General features: G+C 38.4%; 1 protein-coding gene across 3 annotated transcripts; it reads right to left on the reverse strand.

Annotated features, from left to right (window-relative positions):
* Window positions 1-674: 674 nt before the first annotated feature.
* Window positions 675-21,288, reverse strand: lcorl (ligand dependent nuclear receptor corepressor-like). 3 transcript variants are annotated; one of them, XM_067402829.1, is made up of 8 exons: window positions 21,175-21,288; window positions 18,482-18,547; window positions 16,470-16,549; window positions 16,024-16,153; window positions 12,031-12,243; window positions 11,708-11,777; window positions 1,680-6,139; window positions 675-1,167 (listed from the first exon to the last, which is right to left on the reverse strand). In XM_067402829.1, the coding sequence occupies exons 1-8, from the start codon at window positions 21,269-21,271 to the stop codon at window positions 1,154-1,156; spliced, it is 5,130 nt and encodes a 1,709-aa protein (XP_067258930.1). In that variant the 5' UTR covers window positions 21,272-21,288; the 3' UTR covers window positions 675-1,153. The 3 variants fall into 3 exon arrangements, with proteins under 3 accessions (XP_067258930.1, XP_067258929.1, XP_067258931.1); XM_067402828.1 differs by having other exon boundaries at window positions 11,708-11,780; XM_067402830.1 differs by lacking the exons at window positions 675-1,167; window positions 1,680-6,139 and adding an exon at window positions 9,741-10,967 and having other exon boundaries at window positions 11,708-11,780.
* Between the last annotated feature and the right edge of the window lie 6,051 nt (window positions 21,289-27,339).

The following is a 27,339-nucleotide window of genomic DNA, read 5'->3' on the forward strand; positions in this document are numbered from 1 at the left end:
AACCAACAGATGTATAACTAGAGCTACCGAAGTATTTAAATAAATAAACATACAGGCTGTATAACCAGTTAAAATGTTCTTGGTAGAGGCCTTAACTAATGATATGGTTACATCAATGGGTAGTCCATTTAGGCCGAACTACCATGCCTTTACCAGTAGATTTCAGGAGGTAGGTGTCACATACTGCTATAGATCAAGAAGTTTTTTTTTTTTTTTTGTACAAATTTTGTATTCAAGAAATGAAATGTGGAACATATTTGCCTCTGGATGATCTTAAAAGCTTTTAATTTAAAAGAAAGAAAAATAGAATCTCACATCTTTCTCAGAGTAAAACATTACACCAAAAATACACTGTACATTATAACAATGGTTGTCAGAAATAAGAAAACAATGGGTAGCATTTGGGGTGTGGTAGTGCAACAAGAACATAAACCTGGATGTAAATTAATGCTTAAATGATATTCCACAACTTGGAAAACAGTCTAAATTCACAGAAGTTGTAAGAAAGGTTACCATAAATACAGGGTAAAAGGACACTACATACACTTTGAGAATAAAAGAAGTGGAGACTACCATCAATTTCAAATTTCAGAATGCATTGTGAGCGGGCAGTTTTTGTCACACATTTACCGACTTAATTACAGCACAAGAGAGGATTCCATTTGTATTCCAAACTTTAAAATATCTACATTAAACAAATTTACTTTTTGCAAAATATAAAGAGCTGTTACAACACAAATGATTACAATATATCAAGAAATGTGAAATGAAATGGTCTTCTCCAGAATTACATAAAAGTTAATCTTAAAGCTGAACTCTGCTATGAGACTCCAAAAATCACAGGTTGGGCAAACCAAACATACTGCTCATGTAACCTTTGATACTCCATGTAACTAGAAGACATTTACTTCTCTTGGTTTGCACCAAAAGTAAAATTCAAATGAGATTTAAAAAGGAAAAATAAATGATTTTTACAAACATAAAAAAACAAGTTTAAATAGTGCAACAAGTGTCTTAAAGTTTGTTTTTTCTTTGCTACATGACGCTTGCCGAGGTTGCGTGTCATAATGCTTGTGATACTCAGCCAGACCACTGTTGAAAGGCACCTTATGTTAGAGTTCAAGAAAATGTCTCACACCAAACTGGTCCCAAGTTATTTCAATGAGCCTGTAAAGCAAAAATTGGAGACATTGAGAATTGAGTTCTCAGAGAATAGACTACAAACAGAACATGCTCCGTTTTAAAACCTTTACCTTAAAAAACAATTATTACACATTGAAAGCAGATAATCCACACTCCCAGAATCAACACAAAGTAAAAACTACAAAAGAAAAAAAATGTAACTGTTCAATTTAATATCAAAATATTCTTTACAGAGGCCAGAAACAAACTACGCCAGAATGCAGACAGGAGCGTTTGGTCAACTTGTAGTCAGGTGTAGTCAACTTGCATTGGTCTGATGGTAACAAATCTCAGTACATAGGCAAATGAGTTACATTCAAATATCTGACATTAAACTGGATGGGTTATTATTCAGTTAAGTATGACTTGGAAATATTCTCTTCACTTGCTCTGCCATAATGCTCAAATCCAAGCCTGTGCAGCTAGAATGCACCATTGTTTGTGTACTTGCATAAAGTATGTTTCAGGACTAATGAGAAATAATGCTTAAGACTTACCGAGCACAAAGTCACACCACCTTGCTCCCAGAACACCCCTGCTGCTCCTTGATTGTCGGAGCATTTTTGTTGGGGGAGATAGACTTGTGCTGCAACTTTTCCGTTTACCTCTTTTTCTTGCTCCCTTGCTCTGGCTTTTCAGGGATGAGGGCAGCTGTGCTGGAGAGTTAAGTGTTTCTCCCACCATGACATCTTCATTCTCCTCTTGTTCCGAGACATCATAGAGCTTTACTGTGCAAATGTTACATTCCTCTGTCGTTGACTTTGTGTTTGGGGAGTTGATCTTTTTCAGAAACACCCTGCACTCCTTTAGGGACTCTGGACTCCAAGCTTTGGAGCAGATTCTGTTCTGTTTTGAAATGTTGGCAATCCCAATCATTTTCTGAGGAGCTTTGACTAGAAGCTTTAATGCATTTTGAACTTTAATGACTGGTCTGGATGTCTTGTCTACCAAGTTAGGCATTTCTTTCATTAGTTCTAGTGTCTTAGCACCTGAAGTCATTGTCCTCATCTGGTCACGAAAAACGTTTTGTGCTGTATCATTTAATATTATCCTGGGCCTAGTTTTAAACTTAAGCCTTGCTCTAAGCAGAGCTGTTCTGTAAACAACCCATGTGCCACTACACCTAGATGTTTGCTGCCTAACATCATGCCTCAGATTAAGTGATGTGTTAAAAAGCTTTCTCTTAGCTTGTGACCTTGTTGATTTGGACAGCAATTCTTGTGCTTGTTTGTGCATTGACGGACTCTTTGGGACAACTTTAGCAAATTTTTTGACATGTTTCCTGAGCCGCTCTGCTTGTGGACTTGGGCAAACATTCACTTTGCAATTGGGTCTGCTGAGGTTGTAATGAAAGACGTCCTTGGGATTTCTTGCAGTGGCCTTCTTTACAATTGCAAGGGACTGAGTTTCTGTAGACTGCATAAACCAGGTACAGAGCTTCTCCATATTATAGTTTTTCTCAAAAAGCATTTTAATAGCAGAAGCAGACTTCTTAACAGGGCCATTAAGCTTCTCAGAAGTTTTTGGTTTAAGATCAGTTTTAATCTCTCCTGATTTATTAGCCTCCAGGACATCTGATACCCAAGTGTTCGATATCAGTCTGATCCTCCTAGCTAACTCTTCATTTAAGGTCTCGGGTGATGCTGAGGTGGGCCACCACTTGAAACCCTCATTTGAGGAGAAAATTGAGTCCACTGAAACTGCAGAAAAACGAACAATGTCTTTTACGCAACTGACATTCTTGGTCTTTATGGAAAGTGCATTGTCTGGGGGCTCCTCTTGTCTGTTCTTTGTATGCTGGCTGGCCTCACAGCTAGCCTTATTCAGCAGTAGTTTTCGTGACCTGCGAACTAATGCACAGGATCTGGCAGTAGCGACAGAGTGGAGCAAATGAATGGAGGGTTTCCGCTCTCTAACAGAATGTCTCACTGGTATGAGCTGCCCTCTGGTATTCCGATTATGTTCTTTCGGTGGATCCACTGTATCCTTGTGAATGTCAGCAGGAATGCTGATTGTCTTTTGCTCTTTGGAAGGATGAAATTCAACAAGAAGAGTCCTTCTGAGCAGATGTGAATCTTTTGTGTCCCTTTTCATGTGTATCTTTCTTTGTCTTGGTGACCCATTGGTGACTGTTACAGAGATCCCGGAAATTTTGACTTTGGGAGGTCTTCCTGGTTTTCTTGACACAGCTGTGTCACTCTGTCTTTGACATTTGATGTTGCTGCTAGATTGGACGCATTTCCTGTCTTCGATAGGCATAACAAAATGAAGATCTTTAAACTGATCTTTGGTCATTTGATCACTACTTGTCTTTCCAGAACATGTTTTACTGTACATGCCTCCATTACATACTTCATGAACATGTTGCTGTACAGGGAAATTACCCAAATCTTCAGAAACTACTCTTCTTGCCCTTCTTGATCTTCCATACACTATAGTGATTTTTAGATTTTTGTTTCCATCATCCTTAGAAGACATTTCTGTTGTTCTATGATTCACTGCATTGGAACTGGTTGTACTTGTTGAAGAACTTAAATCTGTTGTTTTTGGTTTTGGAGGTCTACCAATGGGACGTTTCACAGACTTCACAATGTGTGGTCCTATTTTTTTGGGGCGCCCAGGACGTCTTTTTACTGGAGTTGTTTGATGTACAGTTGGTAGTGTTTCTTGGTTTTCACTTTCATTGTTTGAACAACTGGGCAATAATGCATCAAGTGAAACCACTTTTGGTGAAGTGCACTTGTTCCCAACACGCTCAGCAGTTTTCCCTGGCACAGATTCAAGGACTGAATCCTGAAATTGTTCATCTATGGCACTGCCTGCCCATGAGGATTCCACACATGGATCAAACATCTCTCCATGTGAATTTGAGCCAGAGGAAGCTGCTTTGAGTGTATATTTTACACCATCTTCACCTGTCACCGAGGAAACAAACATGAGCTTTATAGGACTATCATATTTCAGTCCAGACGGGCTTGCTTTAGCCTGTTGTGTACTCTCAGTCGTGTTAAAGTTAGACATAGTTTCAGTGGGACTGTGTGAGTCAGTGTTTAGACTGTTGGTTCTATGGCGTTTAGATCTTTTTGATGGTGAGGTGGAATTCTGGCATGGTTTTCTTTTTCTTGCACTCTCTTTATCAGGATTCCTGACATTATTCTTGTGCTCAGATAGTAGCTCATTTTTGGATAAAACCTCACATTTCTGTGAAGCTTTGTTCTGTGGCACAACACAGTCTTCTGGTTTATCCACAGTTTGAAATGGCTGATCGTCACATTTATCACTTGGCCAAGCAATTTCTTCTGTGAAGCTAAGTGCCGTTGAGGTGCTGTCCTTTGGGGAATGCTTGGTGAATATACTCTCTGAAAAACAGGCTGCAAAATACATCTTTCGTGGCTCAGTGACATAGGAAGAGAAACGCTGAGGTGGTACGATATTTCGTCTGGACCTTCCAACTTGAACTGTCAGATTGTTCTTTTTTTGGATTTTTTTTTTCACCTTTTGATCACTATCAGTTGTTTGTGATTGCACCTTTTCATCAGAAGCAGAAGGCAGTAGTTCATCAAGACATACATGTTGGGGTTGAGCATGGCTTTCTTGATTATTTGATGTCTTTTCACTTTGTGCATGTGTTGTCAGATTTTCTATGGTATCTTTTATAGGCTCTGTGTAAACTCTGTCCAACTTTCTGCATTCAGATTTTTCAACAAGGGAATATGTAAGCTTTAAAGGTTTAACCGTTTTCAAGCAGCTATCTCTCTCAAAGCCTACATTCCTCTTGAAATATGATGGACTAAGTCTGGCCAGATCTCTCTTGATTTGTAGGCTTTGTCTTCTTGATGATGGAAGGTCAGGTGACTTGCTCATGGCAACTAAAGTTTCCAATCTCTTTCGGGAACGTGTCTGAGGGGATTGCTGTTCTGTGGCTACATGCTGTTGTAAAAGCTCATTAAGGTTATAATCTTTGTCACTACTGTTGTGTAGCACAGTTGTTATAATCTCAGTCAAATGTGTGTCATCTCTTGTCTTGGAGATTTGACTAGCATGGGCAAGTAGATTTTGTTCCTTCTCTAAAGGTTGGATACTCTTGAGCTTTTCAGTGACTCTATCCATTAGATCTCCAATAAAAGATCCACACTGGTGGTCATTCTCCTCTGTGCGTGTATGCAACGTTACAACCTCTTTGCAACATTCATCAGGAGATCCCAGACAAAGAGAAGTGTTCGAGTACAAAGCTGTATCTTCATCCTCAGTTCTGTGAGGTAGGAGAGAAGGAGGTGCCATGTTCAGGGCCTTGCAGTCCTGAATGTGGAAGATACTGGACTTGACGGCTATTTTACAGTCCAGGTCCACAGGCTTTGGTGAGAGTGGTGGAGGGGAGGGGCTCCGGCTTCCTTTGCATCTTTTATGAAAGTTACAATCACCCTGAGGGGTGATTAGGGCACCTCTTGTATGAGAAATGTAGGCATGATCACCATTGTGCTGATGCTGCCATGAGGGTAGTTTTGAGTGAGTACAACAAACAGTGGTGTTAGAACAGATGACTTGGCCAACACAAGCCATGGATGTATTTTGGCAGCAATGTCCATGAATGTTCCTCAGACAGACACATAGAGGAGAAAATCCACATGTTGGAAGCCTACTAGCTGTTCTGCAACAAATGTCAGCAGTTACTGAGCAGTCACTTAATGAAAAGGTTGGAGCTTCATTAAGCATTTTTTTATCAGCCTGGCAGCAAAGGGATCCGGCCTTAGTCTGTCGTCTGTGAGCATCCCGCATAGATACAGAGATGTTGTAATCTTCCTGCATATCCTTTAAAATATAATAGAGTAGAAGTCTATGATGGGAACAAAGCAAAGAGAGGACCTTCTCCAACACAGTGACTCTCCAGACCTCTGGAGCTTTAGAATAATCTTCCTTCCCAAGCCTGGACTGGTCTTCCACACTTGGCCCTAAGGAACTACATAAATAAATTGGGTTAAGTCATTACTCAATCACGGACATAATCAATTTTCATAAATGTGAACTGAACTAACCCTCTCACCTCTTTTAACTCTGTTATGATGATTAATAAATTTCAATTGGTTTAAAGGAATTACAAAATCCTACTATAAAAATATATTGCATAATTATAAAACTTGAAAAGCTGTATTTAAGAGATAACCGCTTATCTTGTTAAAGGCACCACATAAACATTGCCTTGTAAAGATATTTGTAATTATGCATAGATGTGTAAAGCATGTGTAAAGGCCATAGAAAAAAAGTACAAAAAAAGCAAACAACTCTGTACATGGAACAATTTTTTTTTTTATTGGTAACTTGAAGGCAAAGGATGGCGATTGTAGTAACGCTTACACTCAGGAAAACTATGTATATAGACAATTATCTTAAACTGAATAATTTATTTATAAATAGTTTCAGAATAGTTTCCTGATAAATCAACATGTCTCCTGACAAATCCAATTACAAACCAACATTTGCAGGCAATATGTCTTGTGAAAGTAAAATACAACTACCTCAAAAGGTAACAGATTTGTTAAGGGTTGGAGAAAAAGATTAGAGAATGTTTAAAAGATTATATAAATTCTCTTAAAAAAAAAAAAAAAAAAAAAAAAAATGCAGTATAGTTAAACACACTGGAGTAATATGCCTTCAGTATTCCACCTTATTACAATCAATTCAGTTCTTGCTTAGATTAGCCTTATCCTAATCCTGAAATGTAATAAAAAATAAAAAAACACCACACCAAATATAAATATTTTAGACACAAATAAATGCTTAAAAGGACCAGTTTTCCCCACATTTGAAGTTGATCAAAAAGACAAAGATTAAATTTATATTAACCTGCCTGGGGTAAAAAGAAAACATCACATGTTGAGGAACATTACAAGACAAGGAACTCACTTATGCATGCAAGTGCAGTAAAGCATTTCACATATCAATGTGCAAGAGCAACAAAGTGCTTCAACACAAAACCAACACAATGTTTAAACTTCATATTCGGATTACATCGAAAGAAATAACACACAACACAAATACAATTATATATTAGAATTAGAGGGAATAGTACAAAAATCAATCTTAGTGCAGCAGATATATGCATAAATAACTGATTGCAAAATTATTAATATCCTGAACCCGTTATGAATATGAAATTACATATACTTAGAAAGGCCTAAACTGGTGATATTGATCCATTTAATGATCCATCTATAATCAAGCCAAACTGTTTAGGAAAAAAACAAAAATCAAATATTTAAATTTTATATTTTGCCTTTCTGATCAATAACCTCTGCTGAACACGCTGTCCCCGTAAAATGGGAGAAAACTAATTGGCTTTGGATGAACCATATATGGCTCTATAACAGAATCCTAAGGGCCCTTATTTTGATATAAAATAACCGTTCTAAAACAATCATGCTCTATGCTTTTTAGGACTGCTGTTACCCTGAGAATACCAGTGTTTTTTTGGACTGAAATTATACAGGACACTAATAAGATGTTAGAACAGCAAGGTGAAAAAAATAAAAAGATAATTGGGACCAACATTCTCCGTAGGGAGCCTAAAAGTATCCCATATAATGAAAATTTGAGAGCGCAGTACTGACAATACATGTATATGATTTAAAATAATCTGCATGATATTAACACTTACATGACCACCCTTTACATTAAAAGTGAAACTGTGCCTGCAACATATCTATCCCCGAGAAAAAGAACAGAAAAAGTTATATCGGTAATAATGGTAACGGTATATAAATCCACAATACAGATTTTATATACGATCCACAGTAGTATATAAATACTTGTTTTTTGTTTTTAAAGATTTGTTATGTAAAACTGCTACTGGCCTACAGAATAACTGAGCCGTAGCTGCAAGAGCAGGCACTCTGTTGTTAATTTTAAGAGCTGTGAAGAACATTCAGGGTGGTTTGATAAATGCTTCTAAATCAGAGGTAAATTTAAGAATATATCAGTAAATCTGTTTTTAGGGCAGAGGGGAATTTAACTTCGAAGAACAACAAGAGGTAAACCATTTACAGAACATTCACAACACAAAGTTAAACATTAACATTGCATATGGAAAAGTTCATATTTCCAAAGCTTCAATCACAAAATTCACATGCTTCAACTACACTTTGCAAAGCACTACAAGTATACTTGTGAAACAGATATCCGAACTATGCTAAAAAAAATGCCATTCAACGTCAGTATATGGCCATATCCTTCATCACAGGTATGCAACAATAACCTGTATCACAAGTACGTGTGCATCTTTTGTAAAGTGCAACTGAATCTTATATTCCAACTATACAAGCTTCTAAACTCAGTAAAAAAAAAAAAAAAAACACAGGTCCATGCTATAAGGTAAATTACCAGTATCATAAAGTGAAACAGTTGTATAATAGGTCATTAAAAGCTATATTAATCATTAACATGAAAGAAAGAAAAAACAACACAAAGCAAGAGCAGCTTAACTACAGAAATCTGGACAAATAAAGCATTTCAGAGTAGCACTTGGATCAGGCTTTGCATTTCTGTCCCATGATAATTGCATCATGGAATATGGACACGGAAAAATTCTGATCCAAGATCAGCAGCACCCTACTCTGAACTGCTTCCTTCATGGAGTGTATGTGGAGTGACAAGATGACCCTGAACTGTTTTGGTTACAGCAGACAAATGATGCTAGGATGTCTTTAGTGTGAGGAAAAACACACAATAGAGTAGAATTCAAATCAGTAAAGAGAATAGGATTTGAGGATTTCAGTAGTTCTGATTACTGAAAAAGTAATAAATATTAATCTATTATTCAGTGTAAAACAAACATTCACCGAGACTGCCATCAAGCATTTTTTTCCCTGTGCACCATTCTGACATGCATTACATTGCCAATTTGCTGAGCAGATATGCAGGGGGAAAATGGAAAGGGGCAAGACGTATAGAAAAAGACAACAAAAAAAGTGTGTATACAATTCTTCAAATCAAGTATCTTGACTTACCAAAAATTAAAATAAAATCACTATCAGTGCAGGATGTGGGAAGTCTCATCCACAAAAAGCCTGAGATGGTCCAAGCTTTCACCCCAATGACATGGCAACAGTCTTGATTAATGTACTTCATTGATACTTCATGAAACTGATATAATTACCTCTGTTATACAACAAAACGCAATAAGTATTAATAGTCCAAAAATATTTACATAGTGTTGTTCCTTTGTTGGAGTGGAAACTTGTACCTATATCTACCCATTGCATATATGGTTAGACATCTCCCACTGGTGAGTTAAATGGGATGTTAGTCATGCTGTCACCAAATTTGCCACACAGACACCATAAAAATACTGTTAATAGACTTGAAATAAAATGACCAGTCTCTACAAAGACTAATCAGTGTGAAAGCTGCATACAACAATCATTAAGCTGAGATTAGCTTATGTATTAACAAAACCTGAATTTTTCTTAGTTTTAAAACTGTAATTAACTTAAAAATCAACAGTGCTTTACAATATTTTAAATATATATATATATATATTCATAGAGATATCCACAGTGAAAACCCTGAATAGATTTTTTAAAGGCATGTTTTGAGACTTGATAAAATGTACCATTTAACCTGTGGTTGAGGATTCAAGTGTATCTTCCAAGTCTGAATGAGGTCTTGACTGCATGTTGGAAAAAAAAAAAAAAAAAACCTGTTGGCTGCGGTTTAGGTGATGTTTTAGTTAAAACCATCTCTAGGAAATAGTTGAGGTTTTGGTTTTGAGTTAAGACTGTTTGTAGGCAGTAGATGAGGCATTGGTTGTTGTCCCTGACTTTCCGGAGCCTGAGGTTGCCGCTTCAACAAGGCGGAGCTTCTTTTTTGGTGGGGTCTTTAGCGTGCCCGTTCGCTCTTTGACTTTGTACTCAAGGGTGCTGTGTGGAACCCCATAGACGCCCTGAGCTTTTGACACGCTCATCTTCCCACTCATCACCATAGCTATGGCCTCCTCCAGGATATCGTGGTCATATTGCCGATAACGGCCCCGCTTTTTCCGTGGCTGCTTGTCTCGACGGTCATCATCTCCACAGTCAACCAGACTTCCGGTGACGCTCACGCCAACACTCCCGTTTTTTATGTTCAGACACAGTGGTGGCAGGTCACCCTGGAGTAGACGTGACTCGAGGCCCGAGTGGCTTTCGACCAAGCCCTGTTTAGGGAGAATGGTCTTCAGCTTGTGGAAAGCAGTGGAGCCATCAGAGGCTTTGTTGGCTTGGTACATAGCATCCACCAGGCCAGCCAGATCCAGTTGGGCTTTGGGCTGAGCGCTAAAGCGTACCTGAGGGATTCGGATGTGCACAGCTGGCCCAGCGGCAGGACTCTGAGGAGATGTGGTTGGCTCGGTGTTGGCGAGAGGCCTGCCGTTCTGCTCCCGTAGTTGCGAGACCATCCTCTGCAAGGTTAAGTGGTGAAGGTATGACGAGGCAGTCACGGCTGCTGGAAATTTCAGCTCGGTGTGCTCTGGTGACGTAAATTTACATTTTCTTACTTCGGATTGCTCGGACTGGGAGCGCGCCCATGCTGCTACCTTCTGCAGGATGAGTCGAGTGTCGTTGGTTGGCCAAACCGACTCTGTCTTCGGCGATAAGGCCTCTGTCTGAAGCTGTAAGGTTTTATGAGGTATCCCGTATAGTATGGCTGCTTTGTGAATGTCCAGTGATCCAGAACGAATATCTTTCAAGGCTTTAGAGAGCAAACCTTCTGCAAACTCAGAGCTGCGATCCAAATAGTCCTCTCTGATTGGTCTCCTAAGGGGAGGTGGGTGGGAGGATGAGAAACGAACGTGTGAGCGGACCAATGACAGGACGCACTCAGGGTCCACTCCTTTACTGCCTTGTCTTTTGGTAACATCACTCACTTCTCAAATGTCTGTATAACACAAAGCCTTTGAGTTGTTTGGGGGTAAACACATTGTTTTTGGCCTTAGGTTGCAAACGATACTTCTTGGAAGGACAGTCTCTCGTCAATTGTGTGGAGAAAGACAAGCGTCTATGGGAGTACTTCCAGTATCTTTGCAATGCAGATGCATTTTGTAAGACTCAGGTATTTATTTCTCATGTGAAAATACTGCATAAACCAACGAATAGATAAATAAACAAATAAATAAATACAGGTGGCACAAAGGAACAAATAAAGCCCCTGACTGCTGGCAAACGTGACGTTACCTTCCAACAAGTTAGAAAAGAGTCAACCCTTTGGCAGTGCAACAAAACAACCACTAAATTGTACATTGAAAACACATCAAATGTATGAGGAGTAAAATTTGTTCACACAAAATGATCAGATAGGATACAAAGGATACAAGTGAAACAAGACTCAAACACAAAAAAATATTTTTTAAATAAAAACAAATTTTTACTGGGTCAAAATGTTACCAGTTAAAAGACCATATACATCCTCAATAAATTGTCTTTGGCTTTGTTAGGATGAGGACAAACAGTCAAACACACAATTTGGTAAACAATAAAGGAAAAGGAGAAGTACTCACCCTGAAACTTTATGTTGAGTGGTTTCATTTTCTGAAGATGCGTTTTTCTTAGAGAGGTCAAGTACTCCATCTACTATGAGAAGTAATCCATGAAAAACAGCAATTAATAAAGTTTGAGAGCACATGCACAAAATCAAATTTTGCAAACTGTAAATTCACCCTGTTTATTCAGAGTTTAGTTCCTTCCAGACTAGGCTTAATAAATAAAAGTCAATAGACCACTTTCTCTGAAAACAAGGAAAAATTTCTGAATTTGTAGTATCTAAAATTGCAGAGATAAAAATCTGTATTCTGAATCTGTATGGACATGGTGGTGTGCTTACCTTGCAAGGCCTGAGAAGCTCGGCTTACTGTGAGGTCCAGGGGCCCATCAGGATCTGGTTGTTTAGGGAGAAGCTCATTGTTGTCACTCAGGCCATTCAGGCCCTCATGAGCCTGGCTTTTACATGCATACTCTAAGGCAAACCGCTGAATCATCTTGCGCATCAACTCCTGCGCCACCAAGGGTATACTGGAATCGCAGCTCTGAGGGAATTCTGGAAAATTGATCACCACAGAACTAGATGAAGATCTCATGCATTTGCAAAACAAGTTCCTTATGTAAAAACATTATCTACTTTCACAACATGTCTTTTTTTCACAATTTGTCTTAAACCATAATATTTCAAGAATTAATAAACTGAATTTCTTATATGCACTGTATACAAAACAACAACCATAACAAATCTGAAAGCTTGCTCTCTCTCGCCTTGTGTTCCATCATTTTTGGACAATAAATAATCAAGCACATCCCATTTTCGCAATATTTGACTTATTCGCATGTAAAGTTTGAGATTTTGAGGAGGAGCGAAAGCACATCGCTGGAAAGCAATAGAATGAGGCACAATAATAGTCATCTCAATTATCTAATTTTCATAATTGTTGGAAGCCAAAATCGAAACAGAAATTCAATTGTGATTTTCAACTGTAATCACACAGCCCTACCATCCAAAATAAATTATATAAATAATTTTAAAAGATATTTCTACGGATTTACACCTGAGAATGCACACAGGCCGGGAACCTGCAACAGAACCATGTCGGTGGGTATCTGAGCATGTGACTGCCTTTCTGAGTTGTCTACAGGGTTTCTACAGGTTTCATCAAATCTAATTTAATGCTTTTTAATGCCAATTTTTAATTTTTTAATGCCATAATATATATTATATATATATATATTTTTTTTTTAGGGGTGACCCTGAATAGTCGACAAATATATATATATATATATATATATATATATGCCGCTAAATGTTGATAGATGACAACATACGACAATTAGAATATTCATCATGTCATTGTTGCATTCTGACAAGTGACAGCCCTTTACATTTGTTTGCTTTTCTGCTGCTACACTTTTGCTAACATAATATTCCAAATTCCCAATAAAATTGTTTAAAATATTTTCTGTTTTTGTTGTCAGACAATATGAAACGCGGCCCATTAAGATTACACAGGGCTCGACATTAAGCCTCGTCATGTGGACAAGAGTAAATCAGTCACTTGTACAAGTAAAACAGTAGCTTGTCTGGATTTTTTTTTTTTTTTGTGGTAGAAATATAAATTTGTTCTGAAGCAATATCCTTTCAGAATATTGCAGCTTTGAGATAGGTAAATCTGCATATTTTTGATTGATTACAACTGCAATAATTAATGTTATGGGATTGTTTTAAATACTTTTTGAAAATACAAATATGAAATGTTGGAGTGGAAATTATATTTTAAAAATGAAACTAAACCACCAGTAGGTGGCGTCAAGTAACAGTCTTATTGAGTGGGTCATTGATTCATTCATTCAAATGATTCATTCAAAAATGAGGCAGTTGTTTATGAATGGGTCATTGAATCTTTGACTCAACCGATTTGTTCAAAACGCTGAATCATTCAGTAATGAAAACAAGGCTGAGTGTTGCGCTTTGCTGTGATCTTTGTTTGAAACTATTTTTGCTGCTAAAATAGAACAAAAACAGTCGATGTTCCTTCTAAAATGTAAGTGGCTTAATATTAACTACTTGTTAATTGAACAGTTGTATGAAATCAGTGTCAGTGTTTTAAAAGTGATGGTAGCTTGTAGTGATCGATCGATATATCCGTTTACCGATATTTTTCCCGATATTTAAGCATTTTTCCATAATCGGGTATCGGTTTTGTAATATTGGATTCGCCGATTTTACGGCGCCATCTTGTGGCCGTTTTGAGATTTCCGCCATTACAGCCCGGGCGTCTGAGGAGATCAGTCAACAAAACTCAGTGCACAGGTAAAGTATATGTTCTACTTGGTTTGCTTTAATTAATCAACTTTATTTAACATAACAGATATGCACAAATGAGATCTGAGACATAAATTCCTGATATAGTTAATTTATGCAGCATGTTTCTAAACAATTGAGACGAACTCATTGAGTCACGTAGTGTAATTCGTCATGTCCTGCCCCAATAAAGACGTAACTTTACATGAATTAAATAAAACAGACATGAATGAGTGCATGTTGAAAATAAAAGCGCTGAATTTAATTGTCTATCTGTTGTATTTGCTCACCATTAGTCTAGAAGAAAAAGTTCGTTCATATTGCTTAGCAACTGACGAATGATCAGGAGGCTTAAGCACGGCCACTGAATGAAACTTTTGACAAGATTATCTTGTTTAAACACACTAGATTATATTATCATTTACTACATAATTATTTCGCTACTACACATAAAAATAGCCTACCGCTTTGTGGAAATTCATTATTTATTATCTCCATGCGCGATCGCGGTTGATTAAGTTATAGTCAAACAGCACTTTGTCAGTTGGAATTTCATGATTTAACGTTAGATTAAATTTAGATCATAAAACGCCAACTGACAAGTGCTGTTTAACTTTATATAGTCTCGGAAAAAAAAGTTTGTTCATATTGCTCAGCACCTGAATGGGTTGATGATCAGGAAGCCTCAAGCATGGCCACTGCATGAAATTTTTGACAAGATTATCTCGTTTAAACACCCTAGATTATATAATCATTTGATTTACTACATAACCATTATTTAGTTAATTGCACTTTATATTTATACACAAATAAATAGAGGGGTCTGAGTCCAAAAAATTAAAGTTTTTTTTTGTATGCAAGGAGGGAGTGATTGTTATAAATAAAACGGTTTGTTCAGCTCATTTGTGTTGTAATAATTGTCAAAAACAGAAGTATAACAGTAAATAAATATCGGTTCTGCATATCGTTTATCGGGTACATAAACATGCAAATAATCGGTATTGGTTATAAAAAAAATCAATATCGGTCTATCACTAGTAGCTTGTAAACAGCATTCTTTGTTGTGTGGTTTTGCTTACCAGTATCAAGTTATAAAAACTCCACATTTTGAATTTTTACCGCAGTATGTTTAACTGAGTTTCTTTATGTGTGTGCTTCGCTCATGTTTCCGTTTCTCTTTGAGATGCTGCGCGAGCCTCAACAGCGCAACATTGTTATCGTCACTACATTATACAGCTTATTATCCACTATCGATCGCCACTAACACTAAATGTAATAAAATCAGTCACTTGAATTTTGGTGATTCCCAAGTTGCTGTTTTTTTTTTTTTTTTGGTATTTCCGTTTTAATCACGTCCTTGTGCAGTCAGGAAAGTAAAGTTCGAGCCCTGACATGTTAATCGAGACGTTGTTTTAACATATTAATATATTCGTTAATATAAGTGAAAGTAAAATCTGCATGGCCATTCATAACAGTGCGAAGCAGAGCGAGTGCTTTCAATTAATTCCTACGTTGAGCTTCCGGAGGAATAAACTGAAAACGCTCGCTCTCCACCAGTGTGGACTATCAGTGTCGCTCGCGGCGTTAGCCTCACTTTTGTCCAGTCCGGCACCTTTTTGTGGACACGCACCATGAATGACTGAGGGGATTTTACTTTCACTTTCAAATTAGCGCCAATTCGGGCAATAATACCGATGTTGTTCCTGAACACCGGCAACACCGACTATCGCAGCAAGCTTACCTCATATTGATTTTAGTCAGCCCAAACTCGTTATATCATTGTGAACAGCCTGAATGACGGCACGTGTGTCGTGTGAACACTGATTTTAACGTATTCGATATTCTATAATTAAATCGACTAATCGAATATTCAAAAATCGAGACACATCCCTAATTTATATGGATCATGGTTTATATTTTTGGATCATGACCCTCAAGTTGAAGACAACTGCAGTGCAATTGTACATTATGTAATAGGTGTCACAATTTGCTCTGTATGGATAATGGGAATGAAAATGTATTTCTCACCCTTCTTTCGAAATATAGAATAGAGGAATCGGTCTGCTTGGCACTGGAGTTTATCAGAGGTGGACAGGCCCTGAGGTGGGGGGGTTTCAGCAGGGGGTGGCGACCCGGGCACGGCCACAACAGGATGGTCCTATGTCAAAAAAAAAAAAAAAATGTATTCAGTTCAGTTAGGACTACAGTTACTGACACCTGTCACATACATCCCAAAGTCTTAATTATAGTCTCAAAGGCTTGAATTGTGATCCATTATAATTAATTATAATGTATGTGTTTACAACTTGTTTAACTATATATTATAAAAATTAAGAGTGCATTATTAAACACCCAAAACAACAGCTGCTAAACACAAAGAATTATTCATTCTATACAAATGTCAAAGCAAGTCTTTTTTTGCCAGCTAACACCCCATAATAAACATCTCTTGTGGCTTTTGAGGGTTGACTTACATTCAGTTTCTCTAGCTGCAGGTTGCAAAAGGAGCAGTTTGCATCAATGGACCAATCATCCACAGCCTCTGGTTCACACTCTGAGGGAATATCAGATGATTCATTGTCAGTATCTACCTATTTTTAAGCACATTGGTAACACTTTACAATAAGATTCATTAGTTAATATAAGTTAACTATATTAGTTAACTAATAATGAACTGCACTTATACAGCATTTATTAATGTTAATTTCATAATTTATTAATACATTATTAAAATCTTGTTAACATTAGTTTATGCACTGTGAACTAACATGAACAAACAATGAACAACTGTATTTTCATTAATTTCATTAATGAAGATTAGTAAATACAGTAACAAATGTATTTCATGGTTAGTTCATGTTAGTTAATACATTAACTAATGTTTAACTAATGAATCTTATTGTAAAGTGTTACCAGCACATTTTGGGATATCTCATAAAAATAAATAAAACAGGATGGAAAAATGCACATAAAAAAAACGTGTGTTCTCAATTGAGGTGGATACATTTTTTATCCGATAAGAAATGCGCATAAACTATGATGAAAACACATTTACCGAATAAATCCCTCGATACACAACAAAAAAACTTGCGTGACTTTGCCTCAACAGTGGATGTGATTGGATAACTGGACTAACCAGTGGATCAGTTTCATTGCACAGCATCTCAGATGTAGGTTTGATCATTCTGAAATGCCTGAGCCAAAGTCTGTCATCAGATTGACGAACTCCCAGAACTGTCTCACGTGATTGCAATCACAAACACCAGGCAACCAAACGCAAGATAACATGACAGCATTTATTATAGGGATGTTAACAATTAATCGATGATCAATTAATTGTCAAAAATGTAACTGATAAAACGATGTTTTATCAATGTTCAATTAAGCAAGGTCATCATCAGAGTGCATAGTTTTGAGGTGCATGCAGCTCATGCACAAAACACATCCAGCAGACAAATGTTTAAAAATGAAGCAAACGCGCTGTAGTTACTTAATAACTGCTCTCTAATTGCTCGTGTGGTCATGCCCCGATCAGTATGCGCAGTGCCGCTTCAACTTGAACACACCTAATGTTTTCAAGCCATGCATGGATTAGGTAGGCTAGCCTTTTATTTCGAAACAATTAACCAAGGGTCCAAAAACCCTCCAAACAAGATATTTTACTAAATTCGGACTAAATTCTATATACAAAATTCGGATTTCGGACACAGCCCCAATTTCCATTAGTTGAACTTTCAAATGACGTTGAAGAACACTGCATTATGATTGCAACGCAATCAGATCCCAGAAGTCCTTTAGCCAAGCAGCATGTCATGTCACTCCGTGATCTGCATACACATCGTCTTATGTAGTGTGTGGGCTCATTCGCGATCACCTGCTCCAAATAAATATATGCAATGTACTATGGTTTAAAATTATTTTACCGTCCTGTTCCCCATGTACATACTATATACTTATTACAGCAATTGCAACAACTGAGTAATAACTAGGTACTAACCCTGAACCTACCCGTAAACCTAACCCATCTAATTACCTTATATATCCCAGTACTGTCTTAGCTTAGTACTCTGTAATTACACATAAGTGCGCGTACTGTAAAATAAAGTGCAACCTGGTTTACTAATGTTTTAATCAATTCATTTAAACAATGATTGATTTAGGGAATTTATGTAAATTGACATCACATTGCATTTCGTCTGCACGCTCTGAGGTGCAAGTAATTTATAATGGAGGAAAAAGAGCCAAATTTCTTCCCTGATTGCACCAACTACCATTTTTATTAGCTATTTTGCGCCAATTTACCAGTAAGTGACAATTTTCTTCTCTTGAACACACAGAAATGATACTTTATTCACAAATGATTCATGCAATATTCCGATTCCAAGTTAAATTTGCAACTTTGGATGGAAACAACTTAAACATTTAAATATTATATAAACATTTAACATTTAAATATTATATAACACACACACACGCACACACTCACCATCAAATATATTGAGATCTTGCAGAAGCCTTGGTCCATATATTCCCTCCAGTATACTTTCAAACCCTGCAAACATACAATATCATCTCATCTGTATGAAAATAAAAAGTTCTCTAGAAAAACACTATCATAAATTAATTGAAATTAAAAATTTGAGTTAATACAATGGAGATTTAATCAACAGAAACTCAAAATATTATGTGAACCACAAATAATTATCTAAGTTGATTTGACAAAAGAAAAGTTACAGTGCATGTAAACATTCATCAATGCACACATCAGTTAAGATAAATGGAAGCTCAAGTATGCTTGCTTGACGTGCAAGAACCAACAACGTTCATTCTTGTGTGTTAAGTCCAGAACGCACCAAGCCGACGGTCAGCCGTCAGGCAATTTTTGTGTGTTAATTTAGCCTGTTTTTCTCTGTGATATTTAACCTATTATTCTTTGTCACATTTTTTAGGATGTTGACAGCATCATAAGACAGATAAATAAAAATCTTGTATATGCTATGCAACATTTTATATTTGTTATCCCCAATCACTCTCTTTCTTTAGGGGAAGTTTAAATGCGAGATTCTGGAAACAATCTAAATTTAGCGGGACCTGTCAGTTCGGGAAGAAAAATCACTATATGCGGGAACTATATGAACACAGAGTTAATTTTAGGCGGGAGTGGGTGTGCGCGGAATAGAACCTTGCGGGAGCAGGCAGGAGCGGGACAAAAAAAAAAAAAAAAGTCCCGCGCAGACCTCTAGTTTGGGCTTCCATAAGAACCAATGAGGTTTGGTCTCGTGCATCAAGCAGGATCAGTTGAGCTTCTGTTTATATGAGAATAAAAGCATAAATTCAGTCTGTTCATCATATAAAGCGATCGTGTCTCCAGAAAATTTAAGCCTCTCAATTGACCCTTCGCCGGGAGTTTGATTGACAATCAGAACGCCGAATCCGCCATTTTGTCCGACAAAGCAGTCAGGAGTTAGAAGATTAACCTCGGTTGACTTAAACTTGAAAAATGGTGTGTATTGACGTCTTTCCGCGTTTTAAACAACTTTCCTTCTCATTTTCATTCATGTTTATTTGATGCTATAAATTAACTAGTAGGAAGAGATGATCGGTTCACGAGCCGCTTGAGCTGAGGCACTACAGCAATCTGTCACGACACAAAAAAAAAAACAAAATGGTTTTTATTGTTTGATTTATTTTTTTTTTTTTTAAACTACACAGTTTGAAAGCTGGGACTTTGTTTAATATCATAAGTAACCTGCTCTGTCTTGTCTGTCGACATGTTGTCAGTGTCCTATTTGCTCTGCGATGTATTTTTCACTGCGTGTGGCGTGACAGGGCCATGGCTTGTCGGACAAAGCAAAAGTAACTAAGGGGGGGCTGGTCTTTGCGAAGGGTCAATTCATATGGATTAGTTTTACAATCTCTTTATGAACTTTTTGAAGCACCAAGGTGGTAGTTGCGTAGCTATCAATGGAGAATGCAGAACTGGCTCAGATTGTATTAAAATATCTTCATTTGTGTTCTGAGGATGAACAAAAGTCTTACAGGTTTGGAACACCACAAAAGTGAGTAAATGATGACAGAATCTTAATTTTTAACCCTTTAAACTATACAACTCACAATCTGTTAAACTGGCATTCTATTGATCATTCTACCCCACTGAAGTATAAAAAAAACCCAAAAAACCTAGTTTTATTTTAAATTCGCTCATTTTATTAGCGCAAAATTAACATATAGTTGTAACAGGGTTGCAAGCAAAATGTAGACAACACGATAAGAGTAATATATATAATATATAATGTGTGTATATATATACACATACATACTACAAACACGACTGCAAATGTATTTGATGAAAAAGTATTACAACATAATAATAATAATAATAATAATAATATGTTCAAAGTACCGTTTACAGTATCAAGTGCATGGCTATAGTTTGACATAAACCCCGGAGGTTACAGTGATCCGTTTATGCAGCAAACAGTCATGTGAACGTGTGGATTTACGCTGACCACTGTAAACTCGGCCAAACATTTGTCAACACTACTGTTTTACCATATTTTACTAGAGTAAAGTCGCAATCTTTTCAACTACCCATTTTCAAAACATCAAAAACGCACAGCGAAGTTTCAACATTTCACTAAAGACAAACATTCTCTAGCTAATGGCTTCTTAAAGCTGTACTACTTTTAAACATATCGTCAACAATCAAGGCGCAATGGTGAAAATGACCATATAATTCATGAGAGAGAGATTCAAAAGCAGGACCTTATTGATGCTCTATTAATATAATACGATTACACAGTCATTTGTTCATCGGTATTCGGTGCAGAAAAGGGTCAATGAGTGCAAAGCTAACTCGGTTATCGAGGAATCAAGAAGTAACGTTAGGGACAAAGAAAATGGAGCCGGTGTTGGCCGTTTTTTTTCTGTTAGCTACAAAAGCTACGCAAGGGCTCGCGTCGGGCGGACGACGACTCTCGCTAATTATATTTTTGAACTTGACACACGCTCGCTTAGCAACTCCGCGAGCTAACAGCGGCTGGGGGAGGGAGCTCCGCGAGACCCAGGCAAGAAAGAAACCGAGCGCGAGACTGAGCGAATGGGTGCTCGAGAGCAATGCGTCCGCCTATGGAACCAAACAAATATGGCTTTTCCGAACACGGGGTGTTTTGATCTTACCGACACAGTGGATGAGTTTGTGTCGCCACGAGTCGAGTTCCCGCCGGAATCCTTTTCTTTCGGCCGTGCATTTGGAGCTCCGGCACTGGGTCGCCATTCTGTCCGTCCACCTTCCCCCCGGCTCTAAGTGTGACGTCATAGCACGTCATCCATATCAGGGCTCCGATTGATTGACACGTGTCAAAACAGGCTAGGGGCGGGGCTTAGCTTTGTAAACAACCTTCCCCCTGGCCCAGTATGTGCATTTATTCAGTAAAATTGCTAGATAAATACCTTCTGTGTGCCTTTTAAGGTATGGAATATTATAGTATCTACCTGGTGAACTGCATGCAGTGCACTTAAATTCCAGTTAATTTTGTCTTTTATTAGTACAAAAATGCTCTAAGATGACATGTCTGCACCTGTTACCTAAATTAAACTCTTGTACAAGTACTATTCTTACCTGTAACAATCGTTAGTCACACAATTGTTTAGACCTTTACAATGTGTCAAACTATCAGCTCTTATGTAACAGATTGTAAATCATCAACCAGAAGCTGATTGTAATGGTAATTCACTTGGAGTCCTATAATTGCCACATGAACAGCTTTACCAGTCAGGAGATCAACCAAATATCACATAATGTCAACTAAATTCTAAAAGTTTAAAATTACAATACATCATTTTCTTGACTTTAATTATGCATTTAACTGTGGAATATCAGGAATTATAAATATACGTATGCCCTTATGTCTTTACATTTCCATAATTTAACATCAAACACAATGTGTGCCCCTCCCCCCATTCCACTAAAGTGACACACACGCACACACACATACACTAACAAGGGAAGTCCAACTGTCCAGAAAGAGGAAGGCACTCGGAGAGAACAGATGGAGTTAATGCCCAGCTGAGCATCTATGTCAGGCGCGCACAAACACACACTCACATTTCCATGTTTTATGGGGACATTTCATAGATATAATGAACCCATCACATTAAACTTACTGCATTTTTGCATTTTCAAAAAACATAATTTAGTGTGATTATAAGCTGTTTTATGAGGACCAAAAAATGTCCCCACAAGGACAATGATTTTGGATAGTGCCATCTGTGTGGGACATTTTTTGGTCCCTGTAAGGTAAGGTTCATCAGGACCACACACATGTATGTTTTAAAATGTAATATATTACTTCTTATTCAGATGTACATGCAATTGATTTTATATTCTCCTTCTTCATTTTGGATCAATATACAGGTCATATATCAAAGCATTGATCGTTGTGTTCATTTTGATTTTACAAAGTGTCTATGTGTCTAAAATCTATGCTAATATCAGAGTGTAATCTGAGGTTGTTTTGAACAAATTTTAACCCCTTGGATTTTAACCCCTTCTAATACAGCTTTCACATTGCATGCATTCAATCCCTCTTGACATAGTACTGTATGGCTCTCAGCTAGAACCTCAAATCTCAACCAGAATTGAAATTATGATAAACAAATGAAAATCTGAGCCTTATGATTAATAAATCTATCCCTCCATTGTCTTTGTTTGCTCTTGGTAATTCTAACCACCATAACTCCTCTGTGCTCTAAGGATTTTAATGTAGTGAATGTAGTGGAGGAGGCGTTGTCACCATTTTTTAAGGTATCAAACAATCTCTGTATCAAAGCCGAGTTGTTGGGTTTTTTTCTTTTGCTTCCTTTCATTGGAAAAATTGTACACTTTCATTGTGTGAAAAGCTGAAATAATAAGTCCCACGATGGACGATGTCAAAAACCTTACTATGAGGCAAAATTCTGTCATTGTTTTTTTATGGACAGTGTGTAGAGGCAATAACAGAGGCGTCGGATGGCCTGGTTTGTAGCGGTTTGATGCAAAAACATCACTTTTGCCAAGATATCTCCATTTATGTATGCTTGCTCTCTACTGTAACGGCCATCTTAGAGGACGACCATCTTGTTGGAGAGAGGAGATGACTTTCAGCCATGATGTTTGTAATTTTATGGTCCAGTCTTCTGTAACGGTGTATGCAGGAGATCCAAAAAAGGCAGAGGAATCAGGTTATCAAAAACTCAAAGGCTTTAATACAACTCAAAGGCAGGCAAACTGACAGAGCAAAAACATCTAAAGACAACAGAGACTGGACAAAGAGTGAAGGTTAAATCAGAAATGACAGAAATTAGATGATTAATGACAAACAGCTTAAACAACTGAACTAATAATGATGGTAACCACGGAAACAAAGTAGTGGCGGGAAACTGAACAAATGAGCATGGGAACAAATCAAAATACAAACTGAAACATGACAATATTCCCCCTCCTGAAAAGGCGCTACCTCGTGCCATACACAGATAGTCCAAATGAGGAGGGAGGGAAGGAGGGAGGGAGAGAGGGAGAGAAGGAGGGAGGGAAGGAGGGAAGGAGGGAGGGAAGGAGGGAGGGAAGGAGGGAGGGAGGGAGGGCGGGGGGCACTGGAGGAGGGTGTGGAGCAAAAGAAACTCCATGAGAGTCCATCCAGGGAAAGAGGGTGAGCACCCTGGACACCTGGGGGTCACTGGCTGGTGAGCAGGGCAGTGCTGGCAGATTAAGAAGCCTCCAGTGTGGTGCAGACTGTTCAGGGGACCAAGGTGGTATTGGGGGGGAGCTAGGCATTTGTAGGCCAGGAGGGATTCTTGGGGGCTAGAGTGGCGTCCTGGCTGAGCCCTGGAGCTGAAGTGGACTCATGGGCTGGAGCGGACTCTGGAGCAGGTTCATGGGCTGGAGCCATCACTGGATTCTGGTCAGGGGCTGGAGCTGATGTGTGTGTGGCCCAGACACACAATTGCTAGTGCCATTATGGGCACTGCAATGCTGGAGTGGACTCAGGGGCAGGATATTCTTGTTGCTGGACTGGGATTGTCATCTCTGGAATCTGGGTGAAGAAGTGAGTCATCACAGGAATCTGGAGGAGGACCGGTATAGGTTGTTTGCACATGACGTCATTGCTGTTGCGTGAAATGCGGCTGGAGGGCAGGAGGTGAATTTTCTATTTAGGAATCACTATCACAAACTCAAAACTGAATAAACAATGAAGTTTACACAATTAACAAAAACTGCAAAATACATTTCACATTAATACAAGATTGAAATTCTAAAATACATTCAGGTGATACATTCTTAAATACATCAGTTAAATCAGTAACATCATTAGATTTGCTATCAACATGCTTCCCTTTGTGTTTTTACACATAGAAAAGGCGTAAATTGTTTTAGGTACACCGTCCAGTTTTTTCCTTGAACGATGATGTGAGTTCCTATTGAAATTCTCAATTCAGCATAAATGACCTACAATGGTGCCATTTTTCACAATCACAACAGTAAATCAAAAGACTGCCCTTAACGCCACTAGCAGAAAGGCAGCGCGATATAAACTGTAACAAGGTGGGACTCAAGGTAAGATCCATCTGCAGGCTTTTATTGAACAGAGTTCATAGTAAGACAGGCAATGGTCAAACAGTGGCAAACAGGTATGGCAGAGAGCAGGCAGAATCATACTTGAGGAACAGGCAATGAATCAGGGCAGGCAGATATCATTCACAAAACCAGGAAACAATAAACAGTCCAAAAGGCATGCAGCAGAGATTCATACACAGGGAACAGACAGGATCAGAAACAGGCAGACAACAGGGTAAATAACACCTAGAATTGTACACAGGGTGAAACAAGACCTCACAAAGTGTGTGTGAGTGAGAGTCCTTTATAGTACAGATAATGAGTTTCAGCTGTATGTGGCAATTGGTGATTGGTGGAGTGAGTGCAGGTGATAGGCAAGGAGGATGCTGGGAAGTGTAGTCCGGAACTGACTGGATTCATGACATAAACCAACCAGACTAGAACTCGTGATGGCAGCATCACATTCTCTATATCTTCCATCTCGATGGCAGGCAAGTCTTTTAATTCAGTAGAAAAACCGCTCCTCTTCATAACATAAGGATCACGTGCAACATATGTTGTGATATTCTGTTTATACCTTTCTAAACCAGCACAGTACAGGCTTTTCTCCATCTCCTCCATTCTAATTTTCACTTCTTGCCCTCCACCTGAACATTGCACGTCACCCGAACCACGTGACTGCAAACAACCTATTGGTAGTTTGGTTCTGACCAAAAGTTGATTAGCCATGCGTCCCCCGCAGGTTCTGGAGAGGACTGATTTCCAGGTGCAGTCATCTTGGGATGAGGCTCTGGAAGAGCGGCCATCTTGGGACGAGGCTCAGGAAGGGCAGCCATCTTGGGACAAGATGCTGGAATGGGCTGACACTCTGGAGCCGCTGATATGATATCGATGTGAAGGGATGTGGAGGATTTGGTAGTAGGCTTGGGGTGAGCTGGAACAAGCAAATGATTTCGGGATGGGACTGGATGAGGGTTGGAATTGTTCTTATATTCCTTAACTTCTTCCACATTGAAATCACGAGGTAGCGCCTTTTCAGGAGGGGGAATATTGTCATGTTTCAGTTTGTATTTTGATTTGTTCCCGTGCTCATTTGTTCAGTTTCCCGCCACTACTTTGTTTCCATGGTTACCATCATTATTAGTTCAGTTGTTTAAGCTGTTTGTCATTAATAATCTAATTTCTGTCATTTCTGATTTAACCTGCACTCTTTGTCCAGTCTCTGTTGTCTTTAGATGTTTTTGCACTGTCAGTTTGCCTGCCTTTGAGTTGTATTAAAGCTTTTGAGTTTTTGATAACCTGATTCCTCTGCCTTTTTTGGATCTCCTGCATACACCGTTACAGAAGACTGGACCATAAAATTACAAACATCATGGCTGAAAGTCATCTCCTCTCTCTCTCCAAGATGGTCGTCCTCTAAGATGGCCGTTACAGTAGAGAGCAAGCATACATAAATGGAGATATCTTGGCAAAAGTGATGTTTTTGCATCAAACCGCTACAAACCAGGCCATCCGACGCCTCTGTTATTGCCTCTACACACTGTCCATAAAAAAACAATGACAGAATTTTGCCTCATAGTAAGGTTTTTGAAATCGTCCATCGTGGGACTTATTATTTCAGCTTTTCACACAATGAAAGTGTACAATTTTTCCAATGAAAGGAAGCAAAAGAAAAAAAACCAACAACTCTGCTTTGATACAGAGATTGTTTGATAACTTAAAAAATGGTGACAACGCCTCCTCCACAACATTCGCTACATTAAAATCCTTAGAGCACAGAGGAGTTATGGTGGTTAGAATTACCAAGAGCAAACAAAGACAATGGAGGGATAGTGTAGCGGACCCCGTCCGAATGATGGCCAAACTTTACTGCTGAGTTTCTTGAAGCTTTATTAAACATTAAACAATGTTTAATGTTAAATTACAATAAGGTCTGTTACACTCCCACCAAATTATAAACGTTTTTCAAACATTAATAATTTCACTGATAATAACCCTTGTGCATGTATGCAAAGCATAGCAAAGTCCCTTTAAAGGTTGGTTCACTCTGCTTCTAATAAGACGACCAACTTCTGAGCTGGTCTCTCTACTATTGAAACCTTGTTGATCCGTTCTCCTCTTTTGTTCAATTTCTTGTCACCAAATGCAATTGTAACTTTCCTTACCAGTCCATCTGGGCTAGTTGCAGTGCCAATTATCCGTCCTAATCTCCATTCGTTTCGCGGTACAGTCTCATCTGAATCTATGATTATGTCACCAGTTTGAAAATTCCTTTTTGGAGCATGCCAGCATTGGCGAGCAGTAATGTTGTGTAGGTACTCTTTTTTCCATCTACACCAAAATTGTTCAGTAAGGTATTGTACACGTCTCCATCTCTTTTTCGCATACACATCCTCTCTTATGAACTTTCCTGGTGGAGGTAGGGCTGTGGTGGCTTTCATGGTAATCAGATGGTTCGGCGTGAGAGGTTCTAAACTCCTGGGGTCATCCACTGTAAGGGGGCGACTATTAACTATTGCCATGGCTTCATAAAACAAAGTGCGCAATGAATCATCATTGAGCCTGCCTGATGACAGGGCGATGGTAGCATTAAGAACACTCCGTACAGTTTTGATTTGCCGCTCCCATACACCACCTGCATGACTGGAATGGGGAGCATTCAGAACAAAATCACACTGTTTATCTGCAAGGAAAGCAGTGAGCCTTTCGGAGTCAAGTTCTCTCAACGCTGAGTTCAGTTAATTTTTTGC

Source organism: Chanodichthys erythropterus, chromosome 12, assembly GCF_024489055.1.
Source record: "Chanodichthys erythropterus isolate Z2021 chromosome 12, ASM2448905v1, whole genome shotgun sequence".
Classification (NCBI taxonomy): Eukaryota; Metazoa; Chordata; class Actinopteri; order Cypriniformes; family Xenocyprididae; genus Chanodichthys; species Chanodichthys erythropterus.